The 27,409-nt window shown below is 43.9% G+C and overlaps 1 protein-coding gene and 2 pseudogenes across 1 annotated transcript; all 3 read right to left on the bottom strand.

Annotated features, from left to right (window-relative positions):
- Positions 1-31: 31 nt before the first annotated feature.
- On the bottom strand, positions 32-4,352 carry LOC130401925 (E3 ubiquitin/ISG15 ligase TRIM25-like). Its single transcript, XM_056605964.1, has 6 exons — positions 4,258-4,352; positions 2,978-3,131; positions 1,953-2,393; positions 1,476-1,580; positions 945-1,040; positions 32-301 (listed from the first exon to the last, which is right to left on the bottom strand). Exons 2-6 carry the CDS (start codon positions 3,098-3,100, stop codon positions 32-34), a joined length of 1,035 nt encoding a protein of 344 aa, XP_056461939.1. The 5' UTR covers positions 3,101-3,131; positions 4,258-4,352.
- A 3,553-nt stretch (positions 4,353-7,905) lies between these two features.
- On the bottom strand, positions 7,906-16,928 carry LOC130401933 (U3 small nucleolar RNA-associated protein 18 homolog; annotated as a pseudogene).
- A 4,280-nt stretch (positions 16,929-21,208) lies between these two features.
- Positions 21,209-27,287, bottom strand: LOC130375221 (WAS/WASL-interacting protein family member 2-like; annotated as a pseudogene).
- Between the last annotated feature and the right edge of the window lie 122 nt (positions 27,288-27,409).

Here is a 27,409-nt window from a genome sequence, read left to right on the forward strand (position 1 = left end):
GCCCCCCCCCCCCCCTCAAGGTAAACCTTTTCTAGATGGACCTGGTGTGGGGTGTGGGTTTTCTACCCTGCAGGAATCTAATGTGGTCTTGGCTGGTGGCCTGGGTGTCCATCAGGGCCCTCCTCTCCACCAGCTGGCCTAGCTCCGCCTCCAAGCGGCTCACCAGCCCCTCCCCGTGGGTCATCACGGCGTCCCTCTTGGTCTGCATCCTGCCCAGCAGGAGTGCCCGGATGCTCTCCATGGACTCGGACAGCTCAGAGAGGAGCTGCTCCACCTCTGCCTGTTCTCCGTTGGCGTAGTTCTGCGATTGACAAGCGGCCATTCATAAGGACTCAAGCTCACACAGGCTAGAAACAATGGATGCCCGATAGCTTGCATGTAAGACGCCATGGCTGGTATCATGATAGCGGGGCAAGATCGTCTAGTCTAGGCAAGGCAAGGCAAGGCAGGCAACTTTATTTATATAGCACTTTTCGTACACAAGGCAGACTCAAAGTGCTTCACAAAGTGGTTAGGGAGTTTTACTCACAAGCCGGAAGGTAGTAGATTCTAAGAATAAATAATCCACCATGACAATGAGATATTCAGTCTTTTAAAGACATATTTAGCCTGACATAGCTAGACCAATTCGCCAAGTGCATTAGTCTACAACCTCAGTTAGCTTTCTGATTACCAAGAGGCATAATCAAGCCAACCAAAAGGCCCCTGGATCGACCTGCACCCGATCAGAGCAACGAAATGGTGACATATAATCGCCAACCATCTCAACGGTGTTCCCATACGGGCCGTCCTCTACCCGGTCAAAGTCTGCGGGAAATGTGTCTGAGAAGGAGGGGGGCTAGACTCATATGCCAGAGCAAATCAAATACGCGCTTGCAGATTCTTCTGGTTACCAGTCCAATACATATTGTCTACTGAAGGTAAGGAAGGAGAGTGCGCCCTACCGTGACGACATGGAGCTGCTGTTTCAGCCCCATAAGACGAAGATTCTTCCCCTCAATGCGGTTCACTATCTCCAACTCGGACCTGGATAACAGTTTCTAGATAAAGAGGTAGATGGACAGGCGGACGGATGAATGGAGAGAACCATAGTCTGGCAAGTGTTATCTGCCATTTCACACCATCAATTGACTACTGCAGCAATACTATAAACAAAATAAGATACAACAACAACAAGACAATAATAAGAGCATTAAAAATACTAAAGATTAATCTAAAACACTATAAATGATTGTAATAATTGAAATTGGTATACATTGAAAATAGTAATTCTTCATCCATCTTCATAAACATTCTTGACAATATATGGCACTATACATTGTTGGCCTTTATGCATGCATAAGTGTCAAAGTGACTAAGGTATCCATTACATGCAACAATGTTTAAACTATAAATTATTAAATATTACGCCTTTATACACCCTATTCTCCTTCACATTCACTTGCATTCTTTTATTTTCTCGCTCCCTCTCCCACCTGTTTGTGAAGTCTCTCCGTCTGAACGGAGACCGTCTGGTGAGTGCGATGCTCCCCCAAGACACAGATCCCACAAACACAGCTCTGGCACGTCCTACAGTACACCTGATGTTACAAGGTCAAAAAAAGGGGATTTAATTAAGTCGACATTGTAGGGAAACAAAAAAGCACCAACATATAAAGGAAATTTGCTTTGCGATCCATTTCATTCAAATGAATTTCAGTGGGTTTCTACTTTTGAAAAACAACCATAAATTGCACTAGAAACACGTGGAGTGGGGTTGTGATCGTGTGTAGTGTCTTGTACGTAGGTCACGTCAGTAGTTTAACATTTTGCGATGGCTTTGCCCCACCCAATGATGAACACAGAGCTTCAATCGCATTCAGAACCAGAACCCAGGCGCTTTGCATCATCGGGATTGATCTTTTCTGCCGAGTAACCTCTCGCGGGGCACCGTTGTCTCTGTCCGTCCTCACCTCCAGCAGGTGCTTGTGTTCGGCGCAAGTGCGTCCACGCAGCGCCTCCTGGGGGTCCAGCAGGCTGTGGGAGGCGTAGAACGCAGACGTCAGATGCGGCTGCACGTGCTCATCGCAGTAGGCCGCCGTGCACACGAGGCACGAGCTCACGGCCGCCCGCTTCACCCCGGTGCAAATGTCACAATTGACCAGCGCGCCCGGGTCCGGTGGCGCAAACGGGTTAGTGGCAGCGTAGGCGCACGTCCCCGCTTGCTCTTCATGTCCGCCGGCGGCCGTGGGCAGCCCCTTCTGTAGCGGCGTTCCGTAACGGGAGTGCTTGTATTTATCCGCGATGAGGGCAAACACTCTGTTGATGTTGAGGAGGGGCCGCTCATCAAACTGTCTTTTGCAGAGTGGACAGCTGCACACGCGACTGGAGGCCCAGTACCCCCCGATGCAGGCCTGGGGAAGGAGAGAGGGAGCCATGTGACGTGGCAGGATTACAACATCGGGGAGCTGACCACATCACCTAACCACAGCCCATTGCTACTGAATGGTGTCTAATGGCACACTAGAAGTGTGGGTTTAAGTAATTGACCTCACTGTTAAACAACAATTATTCATAAAATAAAATTATTGTTCCTTATGACAATCGCAAAGAACTGCCGACACCCTCATTTGAAGTTATAAATGATTCTAGCCTAGATCCTTTGCCTCCAGAGCAGTAGCAACGGTCAGTCTTCTGTTGAGTGTCCATCAAATATCATTGCACATATTTGATTCTCATGCTAAGGCGGGAATATGAAAACCAGAAACTAGTTACAGAACTACTGCCAGCTCCCAACATCTCACTAGAAGCAGTAATAATTTAATTTCATACTCTTTAGCAACTTAGCAAACACTTTATTCAAGAGAAAGGCATGGAGACCTAACCCACTGCTTTGGCTGAGAGTCAAACACCCTCACCCACAACATCTGACTTCCCCTCTGCAGCCACTTCACGTCGATGAGTGGTCTTCATCCACCGGGAGCAGCGGTAGGCCTACCTGGCAGAAGTTATGTCCGCAGGGTGTGGAGACGGGGTCGGTGAACACATCCAGGCAAATGGAGCAGGTCAACTCTTGCTCCGAGAAAATGTCCAGGCTTGGATCTGTTGGTGCCTCTGCCATCTGAGCTGCTGCCTTGAACTATAGAGATAATCTAAAAACAACAAAAAACATTTGAGGAATAAATATAGGATAACGAAATATAGAATAACTTTTATCAAGTTATTTTTGGAAAATGACTTACAATGACTGACATTAACTTTAGGGCCATACGGTTTAAACAAATTATGAGTTGTGAAATAGTGTTGTTATTTCCATACATTATACCACCAGCATTGTGCATATTATGTGCCCAAATAGTATTTTTGACATTTACTAACATTAAACTATTATCAGGTTATTGGCCATTTACCGGTATGGCCTACTTGGATATAGTCAACTGCCAACTGAAACAACAAAGGTTAAAAAGGCTGTTACACTAGAAGTATTAAATCATTTGATTAAGGTTCTAATTAATTAGATTCAATTAAGATGGTATGCAATATCATACTCATCATATTCCAGTGTTTTCCCTGAAATAAAACAAAAGAAAGACATAACCATTCCTAATACTACAACCATCTTAGCTCGAAATATAAATCCAAAGAGTTTTGCTGTGATCATTTAATTCAAGTTGCTTCCTTTTTCCTAAAAATAAAAAAAGTATTTACGGTTATGAATTGTTAGGCCTATTATAAAAAATACTTGCTGGAAACGCCTGAAACTCAGGCGTGGCAACATTCCACCTGGAATTTTACTGCAACATGCAAACGAATGGAGCACATAAGGACTATTAAAACCGGCTACTCAGCGTGACACAGCACCATTGTAGGCCCACGACCAAAAAAAAAAAAGCTAAAGGTTGAGTTTCTTTTCTACCATTGATTTTGATGCTATCAATGGGCTACCTGAAATACCAAAAAGCCTACGATGAGAGAGTGAACCAAAGTTTGTAAAGTTAATGTCGGTTCTAAACTTGAGTGGCACACATGCTGTGTATTCCATCAATTTGCAAATGGTACATTTAAAGGCAGACATGATTCTTTTAATTTGTTAAATAGCATCTTACTAGTGTGTGTGTTTTCTTCTTTTTTTTTTACTACAACCAGCACGTTGTGTGGTTAGTGTGTTTCAAACAAAGTCCAATCAAACTATTCCAATTTATCACTGCGCTAGGATTGGGTGCCACAGTTATACGCCTCACTTGTTTATGTCGGTTTTTTGCAAAAATAACTCCTTACTATTTGGATTGGGTCGTCCGTTCCGTTGTAAACATGTCGACTGTGCATGGCCAAACCCAGCTGCGCCCAATTAGCCATGGAGTTGGATAAGTTGGAGCGATTGTGTAGTACGGGCGTGCGCGTGCGCGTGCGCGCGCGCGCGAGAGAGAGAGAGAGAGAGAGAGAGAGAGAGAGAGAGAGAGAGAGAGTGTGTGTGTCTGTCCGTCAGCATCCGCCGGGTTGGACAGTGTGCTCCTTTGTGTATGTGTTCAATGTACATCTGTCTGGTCGAATTTGCGGTAGATTGATGGTTATATAATGTCACACCACGATCGGTTATATTTGCAGGCACTCATTTGCAAATGCACTGATTGCTGTCCGATAGGCTGTTTGCCCATAGCTAGCATTATGCCTTCTGTTTCTAGATCTTCTGACTAAGTTTACCGGTACTTATGACATACCTAATCGCTTTCACTAGATATAAAGAAAACGTTGACTTTCACTCGGTGCTATTCACTGACAGTAAAAAATAAATAAAAGTGTCTGTATGCACTGTAAAAGTTATTGTATGCACTGCTGTTCGTTGACTAACTCCAGCGCTAGTTGCTGGTTGCTAAATGATAGCAACTTTCCACTCATTCTCCTCTGACCATTCATTTAATTGGCTTAGACCGCCATCAGTTCTTCTCAGCAATTCCTCATTCGCCCTCTCACGTCTGACAGGTTCAAAATTACACTGCTGTGGGCCATCATACATGTTATTTGTGGTTCTTGCCACTTCTCACGCCATAGTTCTAGTACTAGGCTGAGGCTACTTCAACCACGTCTCCCCAACGTGACGTCATGTAATTGGATAATGCCCTGCTCAGTAGCACCTTAAACTACAGTCCCCATCAAGGCTCATCTGCTCACTGACTTACATTATCCTCCACCGATTAACCCTATAGTCTGAGGGGATCAAGTAAAGGACAAGAAAGAAAGTTTTGAAGGAGCAGGTCCTTCTCCACACACACTCTGCCACCTATAGTAAGTCTGTTATCATCTTTTCACACTTTGATAGCATGGACAACAAAAGCGTCATCTGGTTCGTCTGAAGCAATTTATCTCGAAAAGCAGAAGTCTGGGATTTTCTAGTTGATTTACGGGACCCATATTTCGTCTGTACTAGACTGTTCCACCTGCCCTATGACATACTTCTTTACACATGCTGCTCCATCAGAGACCACATTGTTGCTGGAGGAAATAAATACTGCGCCTGTGCATTCCGGTGTTGTGTCGAGATCTGTTTCCCCGTCGAGATGTGTTTCCCCTAGTCCCAGATAATGACTGTCAGGATTCGTTCCCCCTGTTCTAAATGGTCAAATTGAATGATATCAGCCTGAAAATCACAGCACCTATCTGTTGTGGGGAAATAAGTCAGCAGTATGAATTTGAAAGATGTGTGAGCCTCCTTTCCTATGGAACAGAGGGGGAACAGTATCTGACAGTAATATTCCAAGCTGTCAGGATGCGTTCCCCCTGTTCTAAATGGTCAAATTGAATGATATCAGCCTGAAAATCACAGCACTTATCTCTTGTGGGGAAATAAGTCAGCAGTATGAATTTGAAAGATGTGTGAGCCTCCTTTCCTATGGAACAGAGGGCCTTTTCGGGTAATTTCGGACGGGGGCGGGGACTAGGGGAAACACATCTCGACGGGGAAACAGATCTCGAAACAACACCTGTTGACTTGTGACCAGCTTGTTGTTTAGAGGCTCTTTTGGAAGTGTTGAGGTTATGGATTAGTGCAATGAGCCCTGATGGGTGATGAGAAACCTATACATCTTGCGAGGCTAAATTGAGGATGGACAGTAAGAAAGGAACAGTATGGGACCCCACAGAACCGTATGGAATAGGGGAGGACACAAAAGCATTTGACTGTTTTTATTGAACAGTATCGAACGGTATTATGTAAAAAAGTAAGAAACAGCATCAAACCATATTGGACACTGGCAATGCAGCATCCTTTAGCACAGTGAAGAACAGTGTAGGGCCTATACAACAGTAATTAAATGTGTGGGACCCTATCATTAAAGAACAGCATGAAACAGTATAGAAACAAATCTAAAAGTAAATAACCGTATGGAGCAGAGAGGTACCCTCTACAACTGTAGATAACTAGTAGAGTAGTAGTAGAGTACATAACAATAACGTCTGTTGTAATCTTTTGTAAAGTGTTGCTGAAAGGTATACATTGGCAAACTATTTTGAGGGATGAACCCCTAAGCATGGCATTAACAGGAGGGTAGGGGTTTGATTCCTAATAGGGTTGGCACCCATGCTAATAAATGTATGCACTGAAGTATTGTAAGACGTATTACAATAAAAGTGCCTACTAAGAGGCGTGTAGGCTGTAGGCCGACTAAGAGAACAACAGCTGACGTGGTTTACCAGGATATGAAAAGTGTGTGATTGTGTAATGCTTGCTACCAAAACAAGTGATAATTTAGCAACAATGTAATTGATAAGAACAGGTTCTGGAGATGTATACATCGTCTCCCAGAGTCAGGCTTATGGACAGCTTACATGAGTCAGAGACTAATGGAGATGTAGCAACTCCCTCTCTGTGCATCTCAACTTCAAGTCAAACATCTGTCCTTCCAGAGCCAAAGTACAATATTTCTTCACCTACATAAATGACCACTGACTCATCTTTGGTTTTGTTCATCCTATAGGCTTAACAATGGGACCATCACAATCTATAGATTTGGCAATTTTATCTCCACCTCATGATCAGATGTTGAGTCTGGGCTTGTGTTTCGCCATGTGCTCTCCAACTCAGGAGGTTTGCATGGCTTTTTGCTTGGTTTTTTGGCTTCCAAGACAGGATGGCAATGTATGTGTATTTTATATTATACAAGGTATAGCTACTTGCCACAGAATTTGATTTATAAAAAACATGAGACTTTTCAATGCAGTACAATACAAGGAGGTTCTACGGCAACATATAGATGACATTTCTAATTGGAATTGAATGTTATGAAATATAATTTTACAGAACACTACATACTGATTTATTAATTTTGTTATATTATTAGTTTGCATGTGTTTAGCTACTTTTATTGTCTTCTAAATATTGTCAAACTTGAATGAAATCCATAAAGATAAGAATTTGTATTTACCTTATGTGTTAAATGTCTCTCCTCTGAGTGTATCGTAATAGTTGTTTTCCTCAAGCCACCCTGAAACAGTCTTACCGCACGGGTCTTAAGACTGAGTGTTGCTTGTTTATGCGTGTGTTCATGAGTTCCCATCCCACAGTAGAGGTGTGTCAAATCAGGGAGCAGACTAGCATTGGCTGACTGCTTGTATAAGGTAAATAGATAAAAAGTTGTCAGGCAAGTTTGAATCAAGGCGCAGCGTTGAGAGATTGAGAAGTCACACTATGTTGTTTCCTCAGGAATCCTATTGATATAGAATAGCTTGCTCTAGATAAATTCCTGTGGCTTTTTAATGCACGTGTTTCAGGCACTGCACTCATTCATATTTTTTTAAAACAATAACCATTTGGTATACAACTGTTCGTAAAGGCGATTTGGTTTTTATGCCCGATGACTTGACATGGACATGCTTTCCATTCTTACGGCAAACCAACAGGAAAGGGAACATTCCTAGGGCAGGTGTGTGTGTGTGTGTGAGTGAGAGAGGGATAGGAAGCACCGTGTCAAATAGATTTAGTTTGACTGTTAGCCCCCCCCTCTCTGTCACCTTACAACACACCAGTGCAAATACCATCTCCTATGCTGTGAGTGATTCAAAATGCCTTACACAAGATCTGCTGAACATTTAACTTGGCACACTAGGCATCAACCCTTAAAAACTCTTGGTTTGATCATTGGTTTTATTATACAAATTTAGATATGGATGGGTGGGTTTGCTTGACCCGCTAGGGCGCTAACCATTTAGGCAGAACTCCTTGGAGCGACCCAGGTTTGCACTCTGGTCCTATGCTTCATTTCATTCCCTCTCTGCTTCAACCCACTACCCTTTCCTACTCTAAAAAGGCACAAAAAGCCCACACATATAGAAGACAAAGACATTGGGTCATTGGGTAGTGTAATGTATAAAGAGTCTACTCCTAGCCGCAAGGTTCTCGGTTTGAACCCCCAATGTCTCAGGACGACTGAGAATCTTTGAGCAAGATGCCTCATCCCCTACATGCATCTTACACAAATTTCCCTTCACGTTTCAATTATTTTAGATAAAAGTGTCGGCTAAATGATAGGATGGGTTTTATTGGATTCAATACTACATTTTGCTACTCACCGCCTTCAATGTTGGGATCCAGACAATTAGCTTCATTAGCGTTCTCTAAGTTGCCATGAATGTGGATCCTGTACTAAATGTTTTATATTACAGATTAATTAAATTTAAAGCACCATGTGAACTCCAGAAACCGGATGGTAGGTGTACAAAACTGATTTGATCTGTAGCGCAACAAGGATTTTTGTGGAGGGATTTAGCTGGGCCCACAAAATCAAGAAACAGTAGATTAGAATGGATATACCGTGGTTATTTTACTTCATTTATACAATAATGTGTTAAAAAATAATAACAAAAACAACCACAACAAGAGTTTTTACATGGAAGCTATCCATATGCGGCCCAGCAGTTCATAGGACACGTCTACCAAGTGATTCTGACCCACTACCAATAAAACCCATTGTTCTCTTTAACATTGTACTTTGAAACTGTGTGCTGAATATCCAATTACAAGGTACGGAACAACTACAGACTGGTTCAGTTTCTCAGGGAACACTTTCAACTTGTAATCTGTCAGTCATAAACTCCAAACAATCTGTATCCCAAAGGCTTCTAATTTTGGCGTCCTGTTACTGTGTGTTACGCAATCCTCCTTTTTTTAAAAGTCCTTGTAGTGCAGCAACCTGGAGAAAAGCAAGCAGAGAGAGAAATCAGTCAGAATCTGAATGCTGTGAAAGTTGAACGTTGTTTTACTCTTGGTAGGTTAATTATGCAATGTTGGTATTGGTGCAAATTATTTGGTACAACTTTTTAGTTTCAAGAAATGTCCGTACTTATTATACTTTAACTAGCAGCAAATATACTTATAGTTAATAAAAGCTAAGCATTCATGCATAAAAAAACGTTCTATTTTCCATCACATTTCACACAATACACTTGAAATGCAGTGTTTGAGTTTTTCCAGGCCTATCGCTGTAAAGAGGGTGGGACTAACCGCGTCAGTAGGGCGTCACCCTTGTTGTTAGCCAATGAGAAGAAGCCACTATGTGGTGAGAAGTCTAGGCAGCTGGTGCGGTGGATGTACTTCTTCTTCGTGGTGATGGGGAAGTTGGAGAACACTGTCAAACTGGGGAGGTGGACCTGGACACACAGAGGACACAAAAACGATTGTATTAGCAAATATTAACTATAATCCCCCTATTGAAAAACTAATGTTATACTCTTTCTTCATATTCACAAAATCCACATTCATTTCTTTCATTGCAGTCATCCCTAACCTCTACTGTATACCAACTAATGAAAGACAGCTTCCGGTCCTTGCAATACTACCAGAGCAACTGTAATCAACAACAAACCAACCAACATTACTACAACCAACCAAACTTTAACCAAGGGCAGTTTTTGGGGCGTTTCCTTATGGACTCACCAGACGCAGGGCTTCGTCCTCGTTTTGCGAGGCCATTGCGAGGATCTCAGAGGCGGGGTTGAAGGCCAGAGAGGTCACAGGGGTTACCAGGTTCATAAGCGTCTTCAGAGGCCTGGGATTGGCTGATGTCAGGCAGTCCTGCTGAGAGTAGACGTTGACCACTCCCGACTGAGAGCTGGATAGATAGATAGTTTAACACATTACACCAATGTAACACATTACTTACATTAGTTCAGGTATTATTCTGGGTAGGGGGGCGATATGGACAAAATCTTATATCACGATATGAGTAATTTATATCACGATATGGATATATATCACGATATGGTATTTTTGAAGTAAATTAAAATTAAATGGCTTAAAATAACCATACTTCACATTTGATCAGTTTTTTCTTTTATTTTGAACTTGAATTTCCATGCTTACAAAGGAGTAAGTAGCGAACAATCTGTCATTAACTGCAGTGTCATATAGTGCAAACATCTTGTAAACATTGAATTTTTTCAATACAAATAACTTTTTTTTAAAGGTGTGCTTCACACCTGCCTGGCTGTCAGTCAGTGCAGTGTAATATAAAATAAAAATCACAGCATCACACAAATATTTTAAATACTAATTATACACATAAAATAAAGTTATGTGCTGTGCAAATAGCTGGTGGTAAAAATAGAACTGTTTCTTCAATACAAATGAGATTTTTTTTCAAGTTAACAGGTGAGTCTCACACCTGTCTTGCTTCAGTCAGTGCAGTGCAATATCATTTTTTTTTTTTTTTTTTTTTTTCTCTCGGTATAAACGATATGGCCAAATCTCTCCCGGTAGACGCTTTCATATCGTCCACGGTATGATATCGTCATATCGCCCAGCCCTAATTCTGGGTGTGCCCTGGGGGGGGGGGGGGTGGGGTGGTGTGAGTGTGACTCACCCGCAGGCCAGGTACTGTCCGTTCCTGGATGTAGCGATGCTGGTTCCCTTCACACAGCCATCATCTGCAAACTTGTTGACACAGCGACTGCTGCGCATGTCCCACACATACACCTCGCCCTCCTCTGCGCAACACACGCATTCAATTTTATTGTTAACATTGTTTGTCTATCAGCCTTATATTAACACATAATAATCAATGCAACACACACATGGACTACCTAAATTAAGACCTGTCATCAAACTTAATTTTCTTTGAAAGATTTGTTACTTTAAAGGTCCCATGACATGCTATTTTATGTATTCTTTAATATAGGTATTAGTGGGCAACTAACACAGTATTCAAAGACGTTCCCGAAATTCAGCCGTGGTGCAGAGTTACAGCCACTCCGAGCCAGTCGCACATTGAGCTTCCCCCAAATGCGCTGTTTCGGTGGGGTGTCAAGGAGGAGGGTGGGGCTGTGGCCCTGAGCAGCTTGCAGCCACGGTACCGTGCGCTCTGTTTACAGTGGATGTTTCGCAATTGCGAGGCGCACACAGCCATTAGCCGTGTTCTGTAAATATTCTAGAACACACGGGAGTCCTGGAGCTCTATATCTAAATATTATCATATAGCCTACACAGATATCTATATCATAATATATATTATCACGGCCAAAAGCTGTGTGAGCCGATATTATGAATCTCAAACGACCGCGTTGGGTTCTCCGACGTTCCTGGTTCTTCAACGTCCACATCAATGTGAATACACACACTGTAACGCAAGTGTTTCTTGTCGGTTCTTTGACGTGTCTTGTATTTCCACAACGAGACTGTCGTGGGGGTTATCTGAGCCATGGTTGAGAAGGAATTGGGGGAAAGGAACTTTGGTTTGACTCGCTGAAGTAGCCTACATGAACTGCGACATGCCGCCGGTTGCCGCGAGGCACCATCGCCCGGCAGCGGGCAGCCGGCAGCAGGCAGCGTACGGTTCAGTCGACTTCAGGTTGATGTGAAAGTGGAAGAACCAGAGACGTCGCAGAACCCGACAAAGTCGTTTGTGATTCATAATATCGTCTGGAGGCGCACACAATATGTTATATGATATAGATATCTATGTATTATATGATATTATTTAGATATAGAGCTCCAGGACTGTAACGCAAGTGTTGTACACTTCCTTGTTATTTGGATAACCGTTCTGCTGTTGGTGTGATGGCGCATAACACGTCGGACTCTCGTCTCTGGTATTTCTACAACGAGACTCGTATTGGGGGTTATCTCAGCCAAGGTTGAGAATGAATTGGGGGGAAGGAACTTTGGCTTTGACTCTCTCAAGAACATGAACCACGACATGGAGGAGAAAGGGATTGTTGGCGGCGAATGTCTCCCGCTTGAGCCCCGCTGAGGGACCACCGCCGGAGGCGGAGGTGCATAAGCGCTGCCAGGCAAAGATCCCTTTCTCCTCCTTGTCGTTCCTGATCCGTTCCTGATCCGTTTTTTCAAAGGCGAGCAGAACAGCTAGTGCTAGTTTTACACCAAACGCAAGTTTTAGCCACTGGGGGACCATAGGCAGGCTAGGGGAACTCATATTTATGTTAGAAAACCTCACAAAGTGAGATTTTCATGTCATGGGACCTTTAAGGACTTTGAGCAAATTATAAGATCAGATGTTTATGTAAACAAAAAAAGGACGTTGCCCAGATCTACAGACCTGCCGGAAAGGTGCACCTACCAGTGAACTTGTTCTACCAGAGAGATGCTTCTACCAGAGAGATGCTTCTACCAGAGAGGCTTCTACCAGAGAGATGCGACCCCGGGAGAGAGATTGTCCTCATGCTAGCAAAAGGTGGGAATCAGAACCTACCAGATTGTGCGAAGACGTTGCTTCCGTCGGGAGAAAAGGCCACTCCGCTTACAGAGCCGTTGATTTTAAAACTCTGTCCACTTCCTTTGTCTGCATACACACAAACAGTACAACTTTTCAACATGAAAGAACATTTGGGAACACAAACCATTTGATGGTGAGAGTCAGTCGATCATCGCATACAATATACAAGAAAAAATGGAAATGCATCTTGTCCTGCCCACATTGTTGAGCTACAAAGTACATCCTCTGACGTACAGTAGAGTTAAATAATGTGAATTAAAATTATGACATTGTGTCCACATAAACATCGACTGCAATAGAGTACACATGGTAGCACGGGGACAAACTAGCAGAGCGCCTCAAGCCATTGGCCCATGACGGAACGGCAGCACACACCTTGAGTTTCAGGACGTGCAGGTATCCGTCGTTCCCGGAGAGCAGCAGCAGAGAGTCTCCCTCCGGAGACACAGAGAATTCTCTCACACTGGCTTGCTTCAGACCTGCAGGAACAGAGAGAGAGACAGAGAAAGAGCGAACAACACCTAATTGAGTCACTATGTTTTTTTCCCCCAAAGACAATCAGTGATTACAAATACATGTAATTAATGAGCACGTAGATTGAGTAGTTAGACATCGTGCTCAAGGACTAGTCTGCTGACATGGGGGGGGGGGGGCGGGATCAAACCCAGTACTTTTGAACTGGGAGAAGAACTGGGAGTCCCTAGACAGGTACATGCTTTTACATCTCTCACGCCTCAATAGCTCATTCCGTTCCAGAATAGGTTTTATCCCAGGCGAAACCTATTTTACCATACGGGGAGTGTATGCATTCTGAACGAGGGTGAACTCTGTCGGGAATTGAACCCCTGACCCTGGTCGCGCTCATGTCATGCTCTGCCAGTTGATGCAAAGCTGAACCACTGTTCTCATGGGTCCTCCCACAGCCACACAGAACCCCTCCTCACCCCTGACGGAGAAAACTGGCACCACGCGTCCCTCCATCATGTCGTACATGTAGAACATCTTGTTCTTGACGCCAGTGGCCACCACCGACTCGCCGTCGCGGCTGAACTGGGCCTTGTGGATGGGGAAGCGCTCCAGGTGGATGCTCTGGATCTTCGGGTTGGTCCTCCCGTCCACCTTGGGGGGGGGGGGGGGGGAAGACAGGATGGAGTTAATATAGATTGATTTACCTCGTGGTTTCCATAGATGCTCTTCACTTAAAATCCAATAAAACAAGTTCAACATAGGGTGCTGGAAACTAATTATCAGCGCTCATGAATGAAAGAGAAGACCCAACAAAGTCTCCAACGACGTAGAGAAGCGTAACGCAATCAAACACCAGGCTGAGGGTGCGGCGTCCCTCGACAGTGAGAGAGGAAGCACCTGGAAGAGGGAGATGGACTGGTCGAGTCCTGCCGTCATGACAACCTGAGCCGAGGGGTGGAACTGGACCGTGGTCAGCTGATCGCTGCAGGGACGAGCAGAGTTGGCATGGAGACACTTCTTGACCTGCTCAGCACAATCAGAGGGACATAAACAACACATTTGGAAGTTAAGATCAGAGACACACAAGCACATTCAGTTGTCAAGATCAGTAAGACAAACATTTTAAATTAAACTTTGTCATTAACCCAATGTGCACGCATAAATGTTAACGAAAGGAGGGCTACGCGGGGAATATAAATAAACATGGCATTTAGGTTATTTGTGAGAGCAAATGGCATTGTAAATATGTCCGTACTGCAAAAAAATTGAAAAAAAGAGCTGTGGTTGAGCTGTGCAAAGGGCATTGTAAACAACACAACTGTGCAGACAGAGAGCTTTAATAGAGCTGCAAATGCAAAGTGAACCAGGCAGTAGTAAAAAAGAGAGTAATTGGTTTAGATCAGTGACAGCTTGGAGGTTAGACGCTGTTTCCAGGGGCTCCTGTAGCGCCTCCCAGAGGGCATTTGGGGAGATTTGTCCATGGCTGGGCCGGCTTGTGGACCTGCTGCAGGGCTTTCTTGCCTGCTGCTGTGCAGTAAGCGTACCAAACTGAGAAGCAGCTGGTCAGGATGATCTCAATGGAGGGCCGTAAGAAAGTGGTGAGAATATGGAGGGTGGTAGGCTGGCGCAGGTCAAGATGAAAAGGTGGGGACAAGCTCCACTTCAAACCTGTGGATGGATTCAGGGAGGTGGCGGCAGCTTTTAGCCTTCCTTTGTCTCCCGCACATTGAGGACCAGATTGTTGAAGGAAGGCATTCACGGGTAAAGAGGAGTTAGGAGAGAGGGCTCCCCACTCCCCGGCCTGACGAGACAGACAGACCAAGTAGAACCCGACGCCCCGTAGGGAGTGTCCCCCGCATGGCAGAGGTTTCAGGAGAGGGCCGCCACAAAGTCCCAGTCTCCTCAGAGGTCAACTCGTAATCTCCTCATACTTCATCCTCCTCGCTATCATCGACTGAAAACGGTGGTAGAACAAGATTACATTGTGTTATATTCCAATGTATTCAAACTATGTATATGGTTGAGGATATATAATTTGTGCATTAGCGCATTCCAATATGGAATTGACGCTAAACTTGAGTCTACTGTGTTTGTTTAATAAGTGAAAGCTGTCAAAAGAATGCAGCAATGGGAGAACCTTTTTTCTGCTCTTCTTGACTTTGACCTCAGCCCCAGGTTGGCTTTCCTCCCATTGACTTCTGCAAACCTGGGGGAAAATCAGGGCTGTGAGTAGTTAGGAACAAACAGGGGATGAGGACAATACAATTACAAAATATACAAGAGTGTGTGTTGTGAGTGCTTACTGCTCGGTCATCCTCTGCTGGAGTTTCTGCTTTGTCATCTTTGACTCTGCCTCTCCTTTGGTCAGGTACTTACGGAAGCGATGGCTCATGTCCACTCTAGGGAATAGAGGAAGGTAGGGGAAGATATTAAGGGACAGACTGGAGGTGACGGTTGGTTGAGAGCAGACATAAATACATTGAATGCAATATGCATCTGCTTTTTAACAACTAAGTTGAGTTTTGCTAGAGGTTCCGTAAGTCTCTAGAAATAATTCTCAGAGTCAACATCAACAAATCAATGGAAACAAGATGGCCTTAGACGTCAAAGAAGAGAAATTGGCCGTGTTTGCTGGGAAGTCAATTGTACCTATGGCACAGACAAAATAATCCCGCCCAACCATGACGCGCTTTTAGAAGTAAACACTCCACATTGAGGGGCTCCTTATTTCTCGAAATCAGGGAAATTGTAAGTAGACAGCGCCAAAAGAGATACTACATGAAAAGTGCATAGCTCAGGCTTTGATTATGTACATTTAAAACCTATGACGCATATCGCCCACATTCTACTACTCTTCCATGCGTCGTAATCGTCATCAAACCCAGGCTGCTTTCTTGGGCTGATGGGACCTTTAGATGAAGCCTCGCTCTCCACAGCTTCGGGGTCGTCCAAGTCATCTTCATCGTCATCATCGTCATCTAATAATGACGCCCCTTGCTTGTCCTGTTAAAGCCCAGCAGGGACGAGATTAGACCGTTTTACAGAAAGTGTAATGTACTTGTTGTTGGGTAAAAAAAAACATGCATTACAACGGCACTGTTATACTGTTTATAACCTTATATGTCTGCGGATAATGACAAGAATCTTAACAGAAATGTTTTAGTTTGTGTTCTATGACACCATAAAGCAACAGATGGACTTGTATGCCCATGTTATATGCTCAGTTATAATGTGTAATAAAAAATAGATCATGATTAGCGGAGACAATGAATCAGAGCAGTACAGTCTAGCTTGTAAACACTTCGAACGCTGTGGTTTAATCAATGAATACCAACTTTGTGTGCTGGTTGGATACAATTAAGAAAAATGCCCACCTCAATGAGTCTCTCAACCAACTCATCCTCTGCACCGAAAACGAGGTCCTCCAATAGTTGACAGATGCGTCATTTTCCCCTAAAACCGTCAGATTCTCACGTTTCTCCGTCTTTTCATAAGCTCCTGTTTTGGGTTGTATGCTGGTACGCGCACCCTCTTCTGATTTTTAGGTTTTGCAACCGTCGGCGGTAACTTAATAACTTCTTTCCATGATTTACAATCTACCTCCCAAAACTATAAATAAGATGTTAAAACCATATGCCGAAAACGGAAACGCAATAAGTTGCATTAATGAAAACCTTATAGATTATTTTGCCTGTCCTATGCAGGTCAAGTATATTGCACATGGAGCATGCTGTAGTGTTTCTTCCGGTAAACCTCACCCATGAACCCGGAAAACAGTTTGATTGACATGATTAGATATTAGACTCCTGAAAATGTAACACTACCCTCTGCTGGTCATTTCAAGCCGTTTCTGTAACAAAATCTTTGTCAAGGTAAAGGGAATAACTATCCGAATGGTACTGTTTACAGTCGTCCATATCATTAAGAAAAAAACAAAAAGACCAATCAGGGCATCTCTTGATATGGCCTGTAAATTATGGGGATGTCGTTTGTAAACTTTTGCTGCTCAGAAAACGTCTTTGACTTTTTAGTTTAGCAAATAAACATTCACTCCAAAGTACACTGCAAATTGAACATGTCACTTTTTCACATATATAAAATTAGAATTATATTTTAAATCGAAATCTACATTTATATCTAAATCTTAGGCTATATCTAAATCTAAATCCTATGTTTAAAGGCTAAATCTGATTTCCTAAATCGAAATCCTAAAGATCTTCAACATATATCCTAATTGGGATAGGATCTAGAATATAAAGATTGAATTTATCTGTACGATTGATCTTTCAGATTAAGCATTTAGATTTAGGATTTAGATTGAGTAATATATTTAGGATGTATGCATATCTCTATAAATTGTGCGTGTTTTGACTTCTTCCACCATGTGTGGGGGAAAAAACAAACCAAACACTCAGGGATTGACACTAACCATGGCCGTAGTTTGTCACCATAGAAACCATACCATGTTGTCCTTAACCATGACATTTTAACATTTGCCACAGGGTATTGTTACTGTCCGGCGCAGTGCGGTTGCACCCGTTGTAGACAGTACGTCTACTGTAGTGGACGTAACGCAATGTGTTTGTTTACGTCGAGTGTGGAGACTGGTAGGTGATCTCTGAAGATATGTCTGGAACACTATCCCCTGGTCTCAATTCCAAAAAAGGATTGCCTACAGTTCTACCAAGCCATGGAACATGGTTTATGTGATGGATCAAAAAGAAACAGTTGAGCCACTTAGACATTTAATTTTTTAATCAGACATGTTATCTGCATGGTACAACACCTGGCTGAGTTATGATCGATGGTTAAGATCTTGGCAATGAAATGTGGAGGAGAAGGGTATTAAGAGTGTGCATTTTGGTGTACACGAATTACCGCATCTCTCAATTAGGGAAAATGCAGATACACAATGAGAGACGGGGGTGAAAATAGATTTGTTTATGTTAGTTCTGCAATGCTTAAAACAGTTACACCATACCTCCATTTTTTGGTTAAGTCCGAACGATACAAGATTATTATGTATACATATTGGACTAACTAAGCGTTCATTACTTTTATCTAAGCCTATTAGGACTATACAATTCCTGAATGAACAAGCAAGCCTTTCATAAGGCAAACATAATTAAACCAAGGGAGACAAATTAGGACAATTGTCCCCCCAAAAAGGAAGACCAATTAAATTTTTGTTTAAAAGGATGAGTGTTGTCGACAGCTACACGGGGTAGAAGACTACAGTGGAAAGTGGTTACAGACAAGCACTTTTTTTCAATCTCAACCCCATAATATAATGGCCAGTTAATCTGTGCAGTTTAGTAACTGTCAAGGAATATGACCATAGCCACTCCTCAACCTCCTTCCTTGTCTTCACAAATATATCTGTACAAAAAGAACAAACAACCAACTTCCTCAGTGCATATTCACGAGTAACATCATGTCACAACACTCAAAGCCATTTGAAGAAAACATGGAGCCTCGATGCTCGTCAAAAAATATAACCTACAAAATAAGAAGCAGTCCCGGGGGGATCCTGGGGCCAGAGAACAGTCTTCAGGTCCTGCCCAAAAGAATCTGGTAGGTTTCAGTGCAACTCCTCCTCCAACATTTTACCAGACACTTTAACAAGTGTTTTTCACTCAACCACCTTCCTTTGATTTAAGTAGCCGTGAACACTGAATGCATTGTTTTATCCTATTTTATTGATACACTCCCTTTAGCTGAGCAAGGGATTTTTGAGAAATACTTTCAGGAACAGTCCCCCTCTTCTAGTATGGTAGTCTTTCCAAGAAATTAGAGAATAAAAACAAAACCTTTCAGACTTCATTGTGCATTAAAGGAACATAAAAAGATTAACACTTCCCGGCTTCTTTTTTTTCTTTTTTATTGCTGTAAATGTATGATCACAGAAATCCACCATACAAAGTCCCCTAACAGACACACACACACACGCCTTGTTCAATTACTGATTCATAAGCTACAGACACTCAAGTCAATGTTATTGAACACAAAGCAACATTTGATAACCAACCGGAAATGGAATAGAATGAGTTCAACTCAAAAAGAAAATTAAAGGGGTGAAAGCCGGCTGGGATTAGAACACTGCACTAAAGAGACCGGACTCTCATGCTGTTAGAACACAGATGGACTGATCGGAGACATGCGTCAGTTTGAGTCTTTTTTTTGTTTTTGTTAAGCTGTTAGCAAGTACGGGAGGCGAGGGGAGGATGATATGAGGAGCTGGTTCCTTTGCGTTGGGGGATTTTTCCTCAAGAGCGAGCAACCAAAAATAGACAACACTTGAATCAAGAAAACAATCCTATTTCTTCCCCATTTGTCAATACATCCCCTCATCAACTCAATCTCCCCCCCCCCCCCCACACACACACTTGAAGGTTACCACGACAATATCTGAGGTCTGTCATACGGTCTCGTAAGGTTTGCCATAGTTAAACAAACACTGCTGTGCTTGGCACTTAAAGAAAAAAAAATCCAATTGAAGATTCTCAGTTCTCCCAAAACGTTAATCTGCTGACAGTTGGGTTTCCTGTCTACTTGTGCTGTGTGCGCCGCCTCACCAGTGGATGCTTGCGGTATGGTCTGCGTTCCAATCCCAGCTCTAGGGCAGTCTCCATGGTGATGAAGAGGCGTTCCAATTCCCAAAGACTCCCTGCAAGATTTTCGTTATAAAACCGCACACTGGTTCCCTGTAATATAGTCCAGCATTATGGTCAAGGCAAGATCATTAAAAGTATACAGGGAGTTTTGTTTTGCTCCCATGAATCTGCAACACATTTCCACTGGCTGCTGTGTCCCTGCGGATCCCTTCCAGTACTAGAAGTCTGAGAGATGATCCGCCATGACATCATCAACCCTGCCATGGTGATGTCATCAGAAGAGTCTTCTTCTCTGCAGTGCCCGGCTAGTACCTGGTACACCTCCTCTTGAATGGTGCAGTATTAGTAGTGTACATGTCTTACACAAGAGCGTCCTACACCTTCACAGTTAACATGGTCACTGGCCCTTTTCGCCCCTTTGTATTCCGAAAAACTACTGGGTCAATCTTTGTTGCAAGTCTGTTGGAACAGATACTTGTCGGTGTAAGATTATCCCCAAAAGAAAATTCCCCCGTGGACATATTTATTTTTAAGTCAAGGGCAGACAAGAATTTCCCCTTCAAGTGGATTCAAATGAGGCAGTGGCTGCCATCAGTGTGCCAACCAATCGGCAGACGATATGCAGGAATAATACGCATGGTGCTGCAAAGCACAACAGCCCGAAGCTGACTGTGGAGGTTTCGACTAAAGCAGGTGGACCGTTTTTGATTTGAACTCACAACAAGGACACTTCATAGCTGAGGACGAGGCAGGGTGCACGTGTGATTTGATCCAACGATTGAGTTTCCAGGGACTTGGACAGCTGCATTTTCTTTTCTTTTTTAAAACTGTACTCTTGAGTTAAAATGGAGAAAAGGGCCATTACAAGTCTCTAGCTCCCAGTAGGCTCTGCACACTTCTTGGCATGCAAGGTCCTGCCATTGACCTGCGAGAGTGTTACTATAGAGATTGTTGGTTATTCTCCATGGCAACCGAATGGCAACAGGCCCCCTGACAAGCAGGCCAGTGAATGGGCGAGCCAGCCACGGTTACTAGACCCATTCATATTTTTCCACCAAAAGCCGTTTAAGTTGCTGTGCGTATGGGAGTCAGCGTCATCCTGCTGACTTCACTGAAGCTGCCCCCCGTTCTCCACTTGTGTTGATGTGTCTCTTGTGAATGAATCGTGGCAGCATGCCTCACATACAGTGTCATTCAAGGGAAATGTTTCTGTTTGCGTGTGTGGTTGTCTCGGTAGCTTTGTGTGTTATGTTTGCCTTTGCATGTGTGTTGTGTCTGTGCAGGTCTCTGGAACTGTTGCATGTATTCGGTTGGCATGCATAACTCTTATATGCAAGTGTGTGTGCTTGTCTGCATCCGCCAGGGTATGAAATGTAGTGTTTTTCTTGTGAGTGCGTGCATAATAGCCAGGTAAGGGCCTGAAGTCCGGGGTCCTTCTGGGTTCACCTTCCAACTGGAGGCAGGGGGGGTGCTCCTCTCATTATCGGAACTTCGAACAAACAAACAAACAAACACATGAAGGACAATATTAAATCACAAAGCATGAGTCGTGTGTGTGTGTTGTGTGTTGTGTGTGTGTGTACCTCTGTTGGCCTTGCTGGGGTAGATTTTAGTAAAGTGCCTGTATTCCTCTGGAGCAGGGAAGTCGTCAAGTGAATGGAAAGAATACTTTGATTCAAAATCATCTGTGTGAGAGAAAAGCAGTGGGTTTACACGCATTGCTTCTCATTATTCACACAAACACACACAACACCACACACACACACACACACACACACACACACACACACACACACACACACACACACACACACACACACACACACACACACACACACACACACACACACACACACGATTCATGCTTGGCCCAATGAACCGTTCTTGCCACTAATCGATGAATTTCCCTGTGAACATGTCAAGGTAACTTACATTGAGGGAGAGGCTGGAGGGGTTAAAGAGGTGTGAGATGGTAGAGAGGTGAAACCAAATGGGTTCCAGAAAAATATTCTAAAACAAAGGAAGAGATATAGGGACAGGGCCAACGCACTCACCGACGAAGGAGCGCGGGGCCGAGGAGGAGGAGTGGCCGTTGCGGATGGGAGGGGGAGGCGGGGGAGGACCAGCAGGAGTGCGGGATGGGGGAGGAGGGGGCTTCCCCGGGTAGGGGGGTCAGAGGACAGGGAGGGGCTACCGTGTGCCCTGTAGGGAGGGGGAGGCGGGGCCTCTCTGCTGCCAGTCCTCAAGGACGCGGGAACGGGTGGGGCTGAGAGAGAGAGAGAGAGAGAGAGAGAGAGGAGAGAGAGAGAGAGAGAGAGAGAGAGAGAGAGAGAGAGAGAGAGATTAAGCAGTGCAAATGTCAATATATATAAGGGATAACCGGAACAAAATAAATGTAATTCTTCCGGCATCAGTGAAGTAATCATTATCGATTAGCATTTGTCATCTATAAAATGCTTTGAACTAAAGCCACTTACAATACATATCATGTTATTGTGTGTGTTATTAAGGAGCTGCTAGGGGCTTGGGCGTCTTGCTCAAGCCCCAAGACACCAACAGGGAAGCTGTGGACATTGGGGCTTGAACCCAGAACAGTGCCCCCTACCTGTGGCTCTGCCTGGGGGCTCTCTGACCGGTAGGTGAGGCCTGGAGCCGCCCTGCTGGGAAGGGGTGGGAGAGGCAGGAGGAGGTGGAGGAGCGGGGCCTCTGGTGGGGGTGTGGCCCCCCGGGGAGGGAGCTTGCCTCTTGTTGCCGAGGGAATTGTGCCGCTGGGGCAGGTCCGGCGCAGCCTCCAGCCCCGTGGCCCCCGACGGCCCGTTGGCGAGCCGGTAGTGGGGCAGCGGGGGGGCCAGGGAGGAGCAGGAGCCCCCGGAGTTGCCGCGGAGGTCGGGGGCCGCCTGCTGTTGCGGGCGACGGAGGCGGCTTGGCGGGCAAGGGCGGGGTGTTGTTAGGGGTGGGGGGCAGTGGTTTCTCCCGGTTGTACGAGGAGGAGGGAGGGGAGGGCGCGTTTCCGCGGCGACAGATTGGGGGAGGGGGAGGGGGGGGAGCAGAGGAGGAGTGCTTCATGCTGCCGGAGGGGGAGGCGGCGGTCGAGGAGGGGGAAGAGCAGGGCGCCGAGGGGGAGGCGGCGAGGTTCGGGAGCGACGGGCGGTGGGCACGGCCCGGCTCTGTGGGCGACATGGCCTGGGGGGAGGGGCTCTCTGCGTCGTCGGGGCGATGACTGGGGGGCCTGGGGGCCGCGCCGCGAGTGGTGGGGGAGCGACCTGAAGAACCGTCTGAGGAACAAAGAAAAATTAACTCTTGCACTTACGCTTTCCAGACATCGTCGTCCCCCCCCCCCCCTCCCAGGTTCGTCAGCCGACAGTGGGCTACTTACCGCCGACCGGCCGAAGTCTGGGGATCCCGCCCTGGAACAGCCCCCCTATTGGTGGAACAGAGCCCGAGGGGCTACCCGCTCCACTCCTACTGCCGCCCCCGGTCCCAGAAGCGCCTCCTTTCGGTTCTAGGAAGAAAGATTCACGCAGTTAGCGGAAAGCTTAGCACTTTTCAACAGCACACTATCGTTAAAGGTTGAATCTGTACGATTTTAACATTGGCAAGCTCAGGCTGCAAGCTACCCATGCCTTGGCTTTACACTTTTTGCTAAAATAATAAAAACATGCGAGTACAACTGTACTCGTTGGTTTGTTTTAATCTTTTTATTTTAAACGTTAAACGAACCACTTCATTTTGTTTTACAAATGTGAAAATCGTAACGCGATGCAACCTTTAAGCATGACTAGCCAAATAGCACTACCAACATCTCACTACCATTTTACAAATGTTTCTATGAAGGAGGTTTTTGTGTTTAACATGGAGGTTAGGTGGAATGACGATGAAACAAGATGCAGTGAGACACGACAGTAGAAGTGAGGTCATTGTTTACGGTGGCAGGCTGCTCCGCCGGGCGTCACGAGGACAGCGTGATATTCAACACACAAAACAGTGGGAGAGCATCAATTGACGTCAAGTTAAAGTTACATCACAGAGCGGTGCGGCAGTTAATTGGGAGGAAGAGGAAGAAGAGTTGAGATTGCAGCATTGATATATTGAAAGTCATGTTAGGGAAATAATTTAACTGTATTCAAGTATGACAAGCTGACATTTAACCTTTACATTAACATTTTACACAATGTTAGATGCATATATGTTTTTATATGTGTTTTTGGTTAAATAAAAGTTTCTTTGAAGACGTTAATAAAGAAGTTATTTCAAATTAACAGTGGCATAATTTATGCCTCCACTCAACTTCTTCCCACCCACCGTCATTCCTTCAAGCTCGCAGACAGAAACTAGCATGCCAAGTAAGAATAGCTTATATGCATGATGCTCACAGCTTTGTTTTAGCCAGTTGTTTCATTAATAATCTATAGACATACGTTTATCGAAATAAATGCTGTGATTCTTAAATAGAACTACCCAAAAATCCACCCACAAAGTGGACACGTATTATCGTATTAGGTCGACACCTGACTTGATTGTGAGAAAACAGCAAAAAATAGGCAAGCAACAAAATATAAAACCCCAAACTTTTTAAAATGGCATAGACATATGAAGATTTATAACAAGAGAATGACAAGTTATGAAGAATTTTTAAGTAAGTATGTCATGAAGAGACAGTTAAAAAGTAAAGTGGAAGACTTACTCGACAAAAACATACAAAATGTGCATGAAACAGTGGTCACATGGGGAAATGTTCATGTAAAAATGTTTCTAAAAGTATGTGTACATAAGGGTTAGGCCTGAAGGATTTGGAATTTAGATGATAAGTTGATAATCATTTGTTCAAATGTATTGCAAATGTATTTGTTCAAATGTAAAATATCACTAGTCTAAGGATACTGTTGATTATGTTTTATTGAATTTCTTTTGCTAAAATTATATTCTAATCCAACTTGTTTTGCAGTGGGGACAGCTGTTCTGAGCACAAATGGACCGTTGACTTAAAATGTTCTTATATGATCATAAGATTTAAATTGGAAGATCCTATGTGTCGATTATTTATTTCTTAACCAGTTGATATATTTTGTGTAAATTAGAATTATGTAATATAGAGACTCTACCCCAAAATCCAAAACAAACTAAAATGTAACTAATAATAATAATGATGAAAAGTAATTGACTTTAAATAACTTAAAATGACTGGCTACAATAAATTCATGTCCCTATTTTAGTAATCCATGCAAAGGTGGGTAGGCCCTGATGATCCCAGTCTCATCGTCAAAAATCATTTGCCTTGTCATTCTTTAAATCATTTGCATCAACTACGATGCAAATGGCCGCTTGCCTCACATAACACGGCAGTAGTTCAGTCTGTCAGCCATTGAGATGCCATTTTCGAAAAGGTTGAAATACTAATCAACCATAACTTTTAAAACCACTCCTAAACTGCAATTTGGTAAATAGTCCCAAAAAACCAAACTGGCTAAACACAGTTCCTAGCCCATCTTGCATGAAGCCTGCTTTGAGAAAGAGCAACGAGTGTCCTTACGCTGGAGTGAAAAGGAAGCGCTCCTATCGCCGGTCACCCTCTTCTGTTCGTCCGACAGTGACGCCTGCTGCGGCTGCTGTTTTTGTTGTAGGTTTAAGTATTGGTATAACCGTATGTATGGGTGGTCTGTTGGTGCTGGTGTTTGGGACTTGGATGTCTTTGGGCTCTTACTCTCTAGCTGCGGGGCACTGCGGTCGTCCACCACCGCCACCTTCCTCAGCCTGGTGCCAGTGCAGATGTCTGTGAGCAGGGCACCACGACCTTTGGCCTCCTCTCGGTTCAGCTTGGGAGGGGTCGTGTTGGCCTGACGGGAATTTACGGATGTCAAGGGAAATAAAGAGGAGGGAGGGCACATGTTGCTACAGATGCAGCATATTCCGTTTTTATCCTCTTGCAATACCAAGATTGCTTACATTCTTAGTGGGCCACAGTGGGAATCAACCCCTTAAACATTATTTATAGCCGCCTTGTGGGAACTGCACAAGCCAGTGTGGAACCAAAATGCCTGATCACGGCCGTCGCACACAGCTCATACAAGGATTTTTCCCTTTTATCACATCTCTGAAATATTTAAGCTCCTCCAGTAGTTCGTGAACTGCTTTTCCAAAATGGCAAACATAAATGCCATGGCCGTGTGTGGACCGGCCATTTCCCATTTAGCTTTCCCCTGCCCATGTTAAATCAATTCTCTACAAATTCAGGATAGGACAAGAATGTGTGTGGTATGTTACAATACTGTATCTTGCCCTATCACGTCTAATAATACCTCGGATGATGGTTCTTTAAGATTATACACATTCTATCAATTTTTTAACATTAGAAAATATTTTTGAACGCCAACTTCCTCCTTTCATTTTGCTTTGCTTTCAACATTTAAGTCAGTTATGAAACCAGGATATCACCGCAGTACACCAAGTAATGGTCTGCCATCAATAAACAGTACAACCCACTGCCAGGAGGTTTTTAGTGACGTCCCAGCATTAAAATCATTAGAGCAACCAGATCAAGCATGTGTCAATATTTGGACAGTTGGTTGCTATTTTGTCATTGTATAACGGAAAGAGGGGAGGGGGGAGCTTACCTGGCTGAAGGTGGGGGGTGGCGGGGGACCCCCTGGCGGAGGAGGAGGGGGAGGGATGGGCATTCTGCCTTTTAACTGTAAGCCCCAATATTGTTACAATTTGTTACAATATACACACAGCTGGGTCACCCTGCAACACACACAGACAAGAATTTCAGTTTATTAATTGCAACATGTTATCCAAAGATTGATCCATCATTCAGCTTTTGAGACACTAAATATTATTAATATTATGCTATTTAAATTAATTAACTGCAACGGGCTGTAAACTGCAACTAGCCAAAAAAGCAAATATGCATGGTTCTACCTCGAAGTACAGTATTTAACGGTTTATAAATAAATGTATGAATAGTAACCTAATGTAATAACCGACGATTAAGGTTCCATACTGAATCGGATATCAAAGATAGCGTCAATAAAAGCCTCACATACGTTAAATAATGGCCTGTTTTCCACCACTGCTGCTTGGCTAGCTTGGAAATCGAAATTACTTGCAGTTTTAAGGGAAGACAATTTTTTGTTATTCAATTTAATTCATTTTCTTTCACCATTTAATATAACAACATACGTAGGAATCGGTGATAATGACAATGTCATTATAGTATTAAAAAGAGAACATCATAGTTAGCCAAGTGGCTAACCTGCAGGCTAGTTTTAGCATCCCGTGCCAAGGCTTGCAAGCTCATCACCAAAACATGAAGTCTGCATCAACCATACCTGTCAAATGTATTGGTCCATTCGTTGCACCTTTAGGATTTGAAGTCATATCTGTGCCCGTCCAATTTGTCTCTAACCTTTACAAGGGAAAAATTGCGATGCATTTTGCAGAAAAACAAAAGACGATAGGTGTATGGTTGTTGAAGCAAATCCCTGTATATTGCGCTTAGCCCCACGCACGAATGAATGTTAGCGGAAATGCACTGCTGTGTGTGTTGTGCATATATGATCAACATCTCAGTAATCAGGGGGGGGGGCATGTAGCTAGATGTTTTATTAATAAGGAAGAAAGTACGTTGTT

This window comes from Gadus chalcogrammus, chromosome 2 (assembly GCF_026213295.1).
Source record: "Gadus chalcogrammus isolate NIFS_2021 chromosome 2, NIFS_Gcha_1.0, whole genome shotgun sequence".
Lineage (NCBI taxonomy): Eukaryota > Metazoa > Chordata > Actinopteri > Gadiformes > Gadidae > Gadus > Gadus chalcogrammus.

What these genes read in the sequence shown, in the direction of transcription:
- LOC130401925 (XM_056605964.1), bottom strand. Translation starts at nt 3,100, where the DNA reads ATGGCAGAGGCACCAACAGATCCAAGCCTGGACATTTTCTCGGAGCAA. An exon ending in GCGGACATAACTTCTGCCAG is followed by an intron (nt 2,394 to 2,977) that starts GTAGGCCTACCG and finishes CTCCTTCCCCAG; the next exon opens with GCCTGCATCGGGGGGTACTG. An exon ending in AGCAGCTCCATGTCGTCACG is followed by an intron (nt 302 to 944) that starts GTAGGGCGCACT and finishes TGTCAATCGCAG; the next exon opens with AACTACGCCAACGGAGAACA.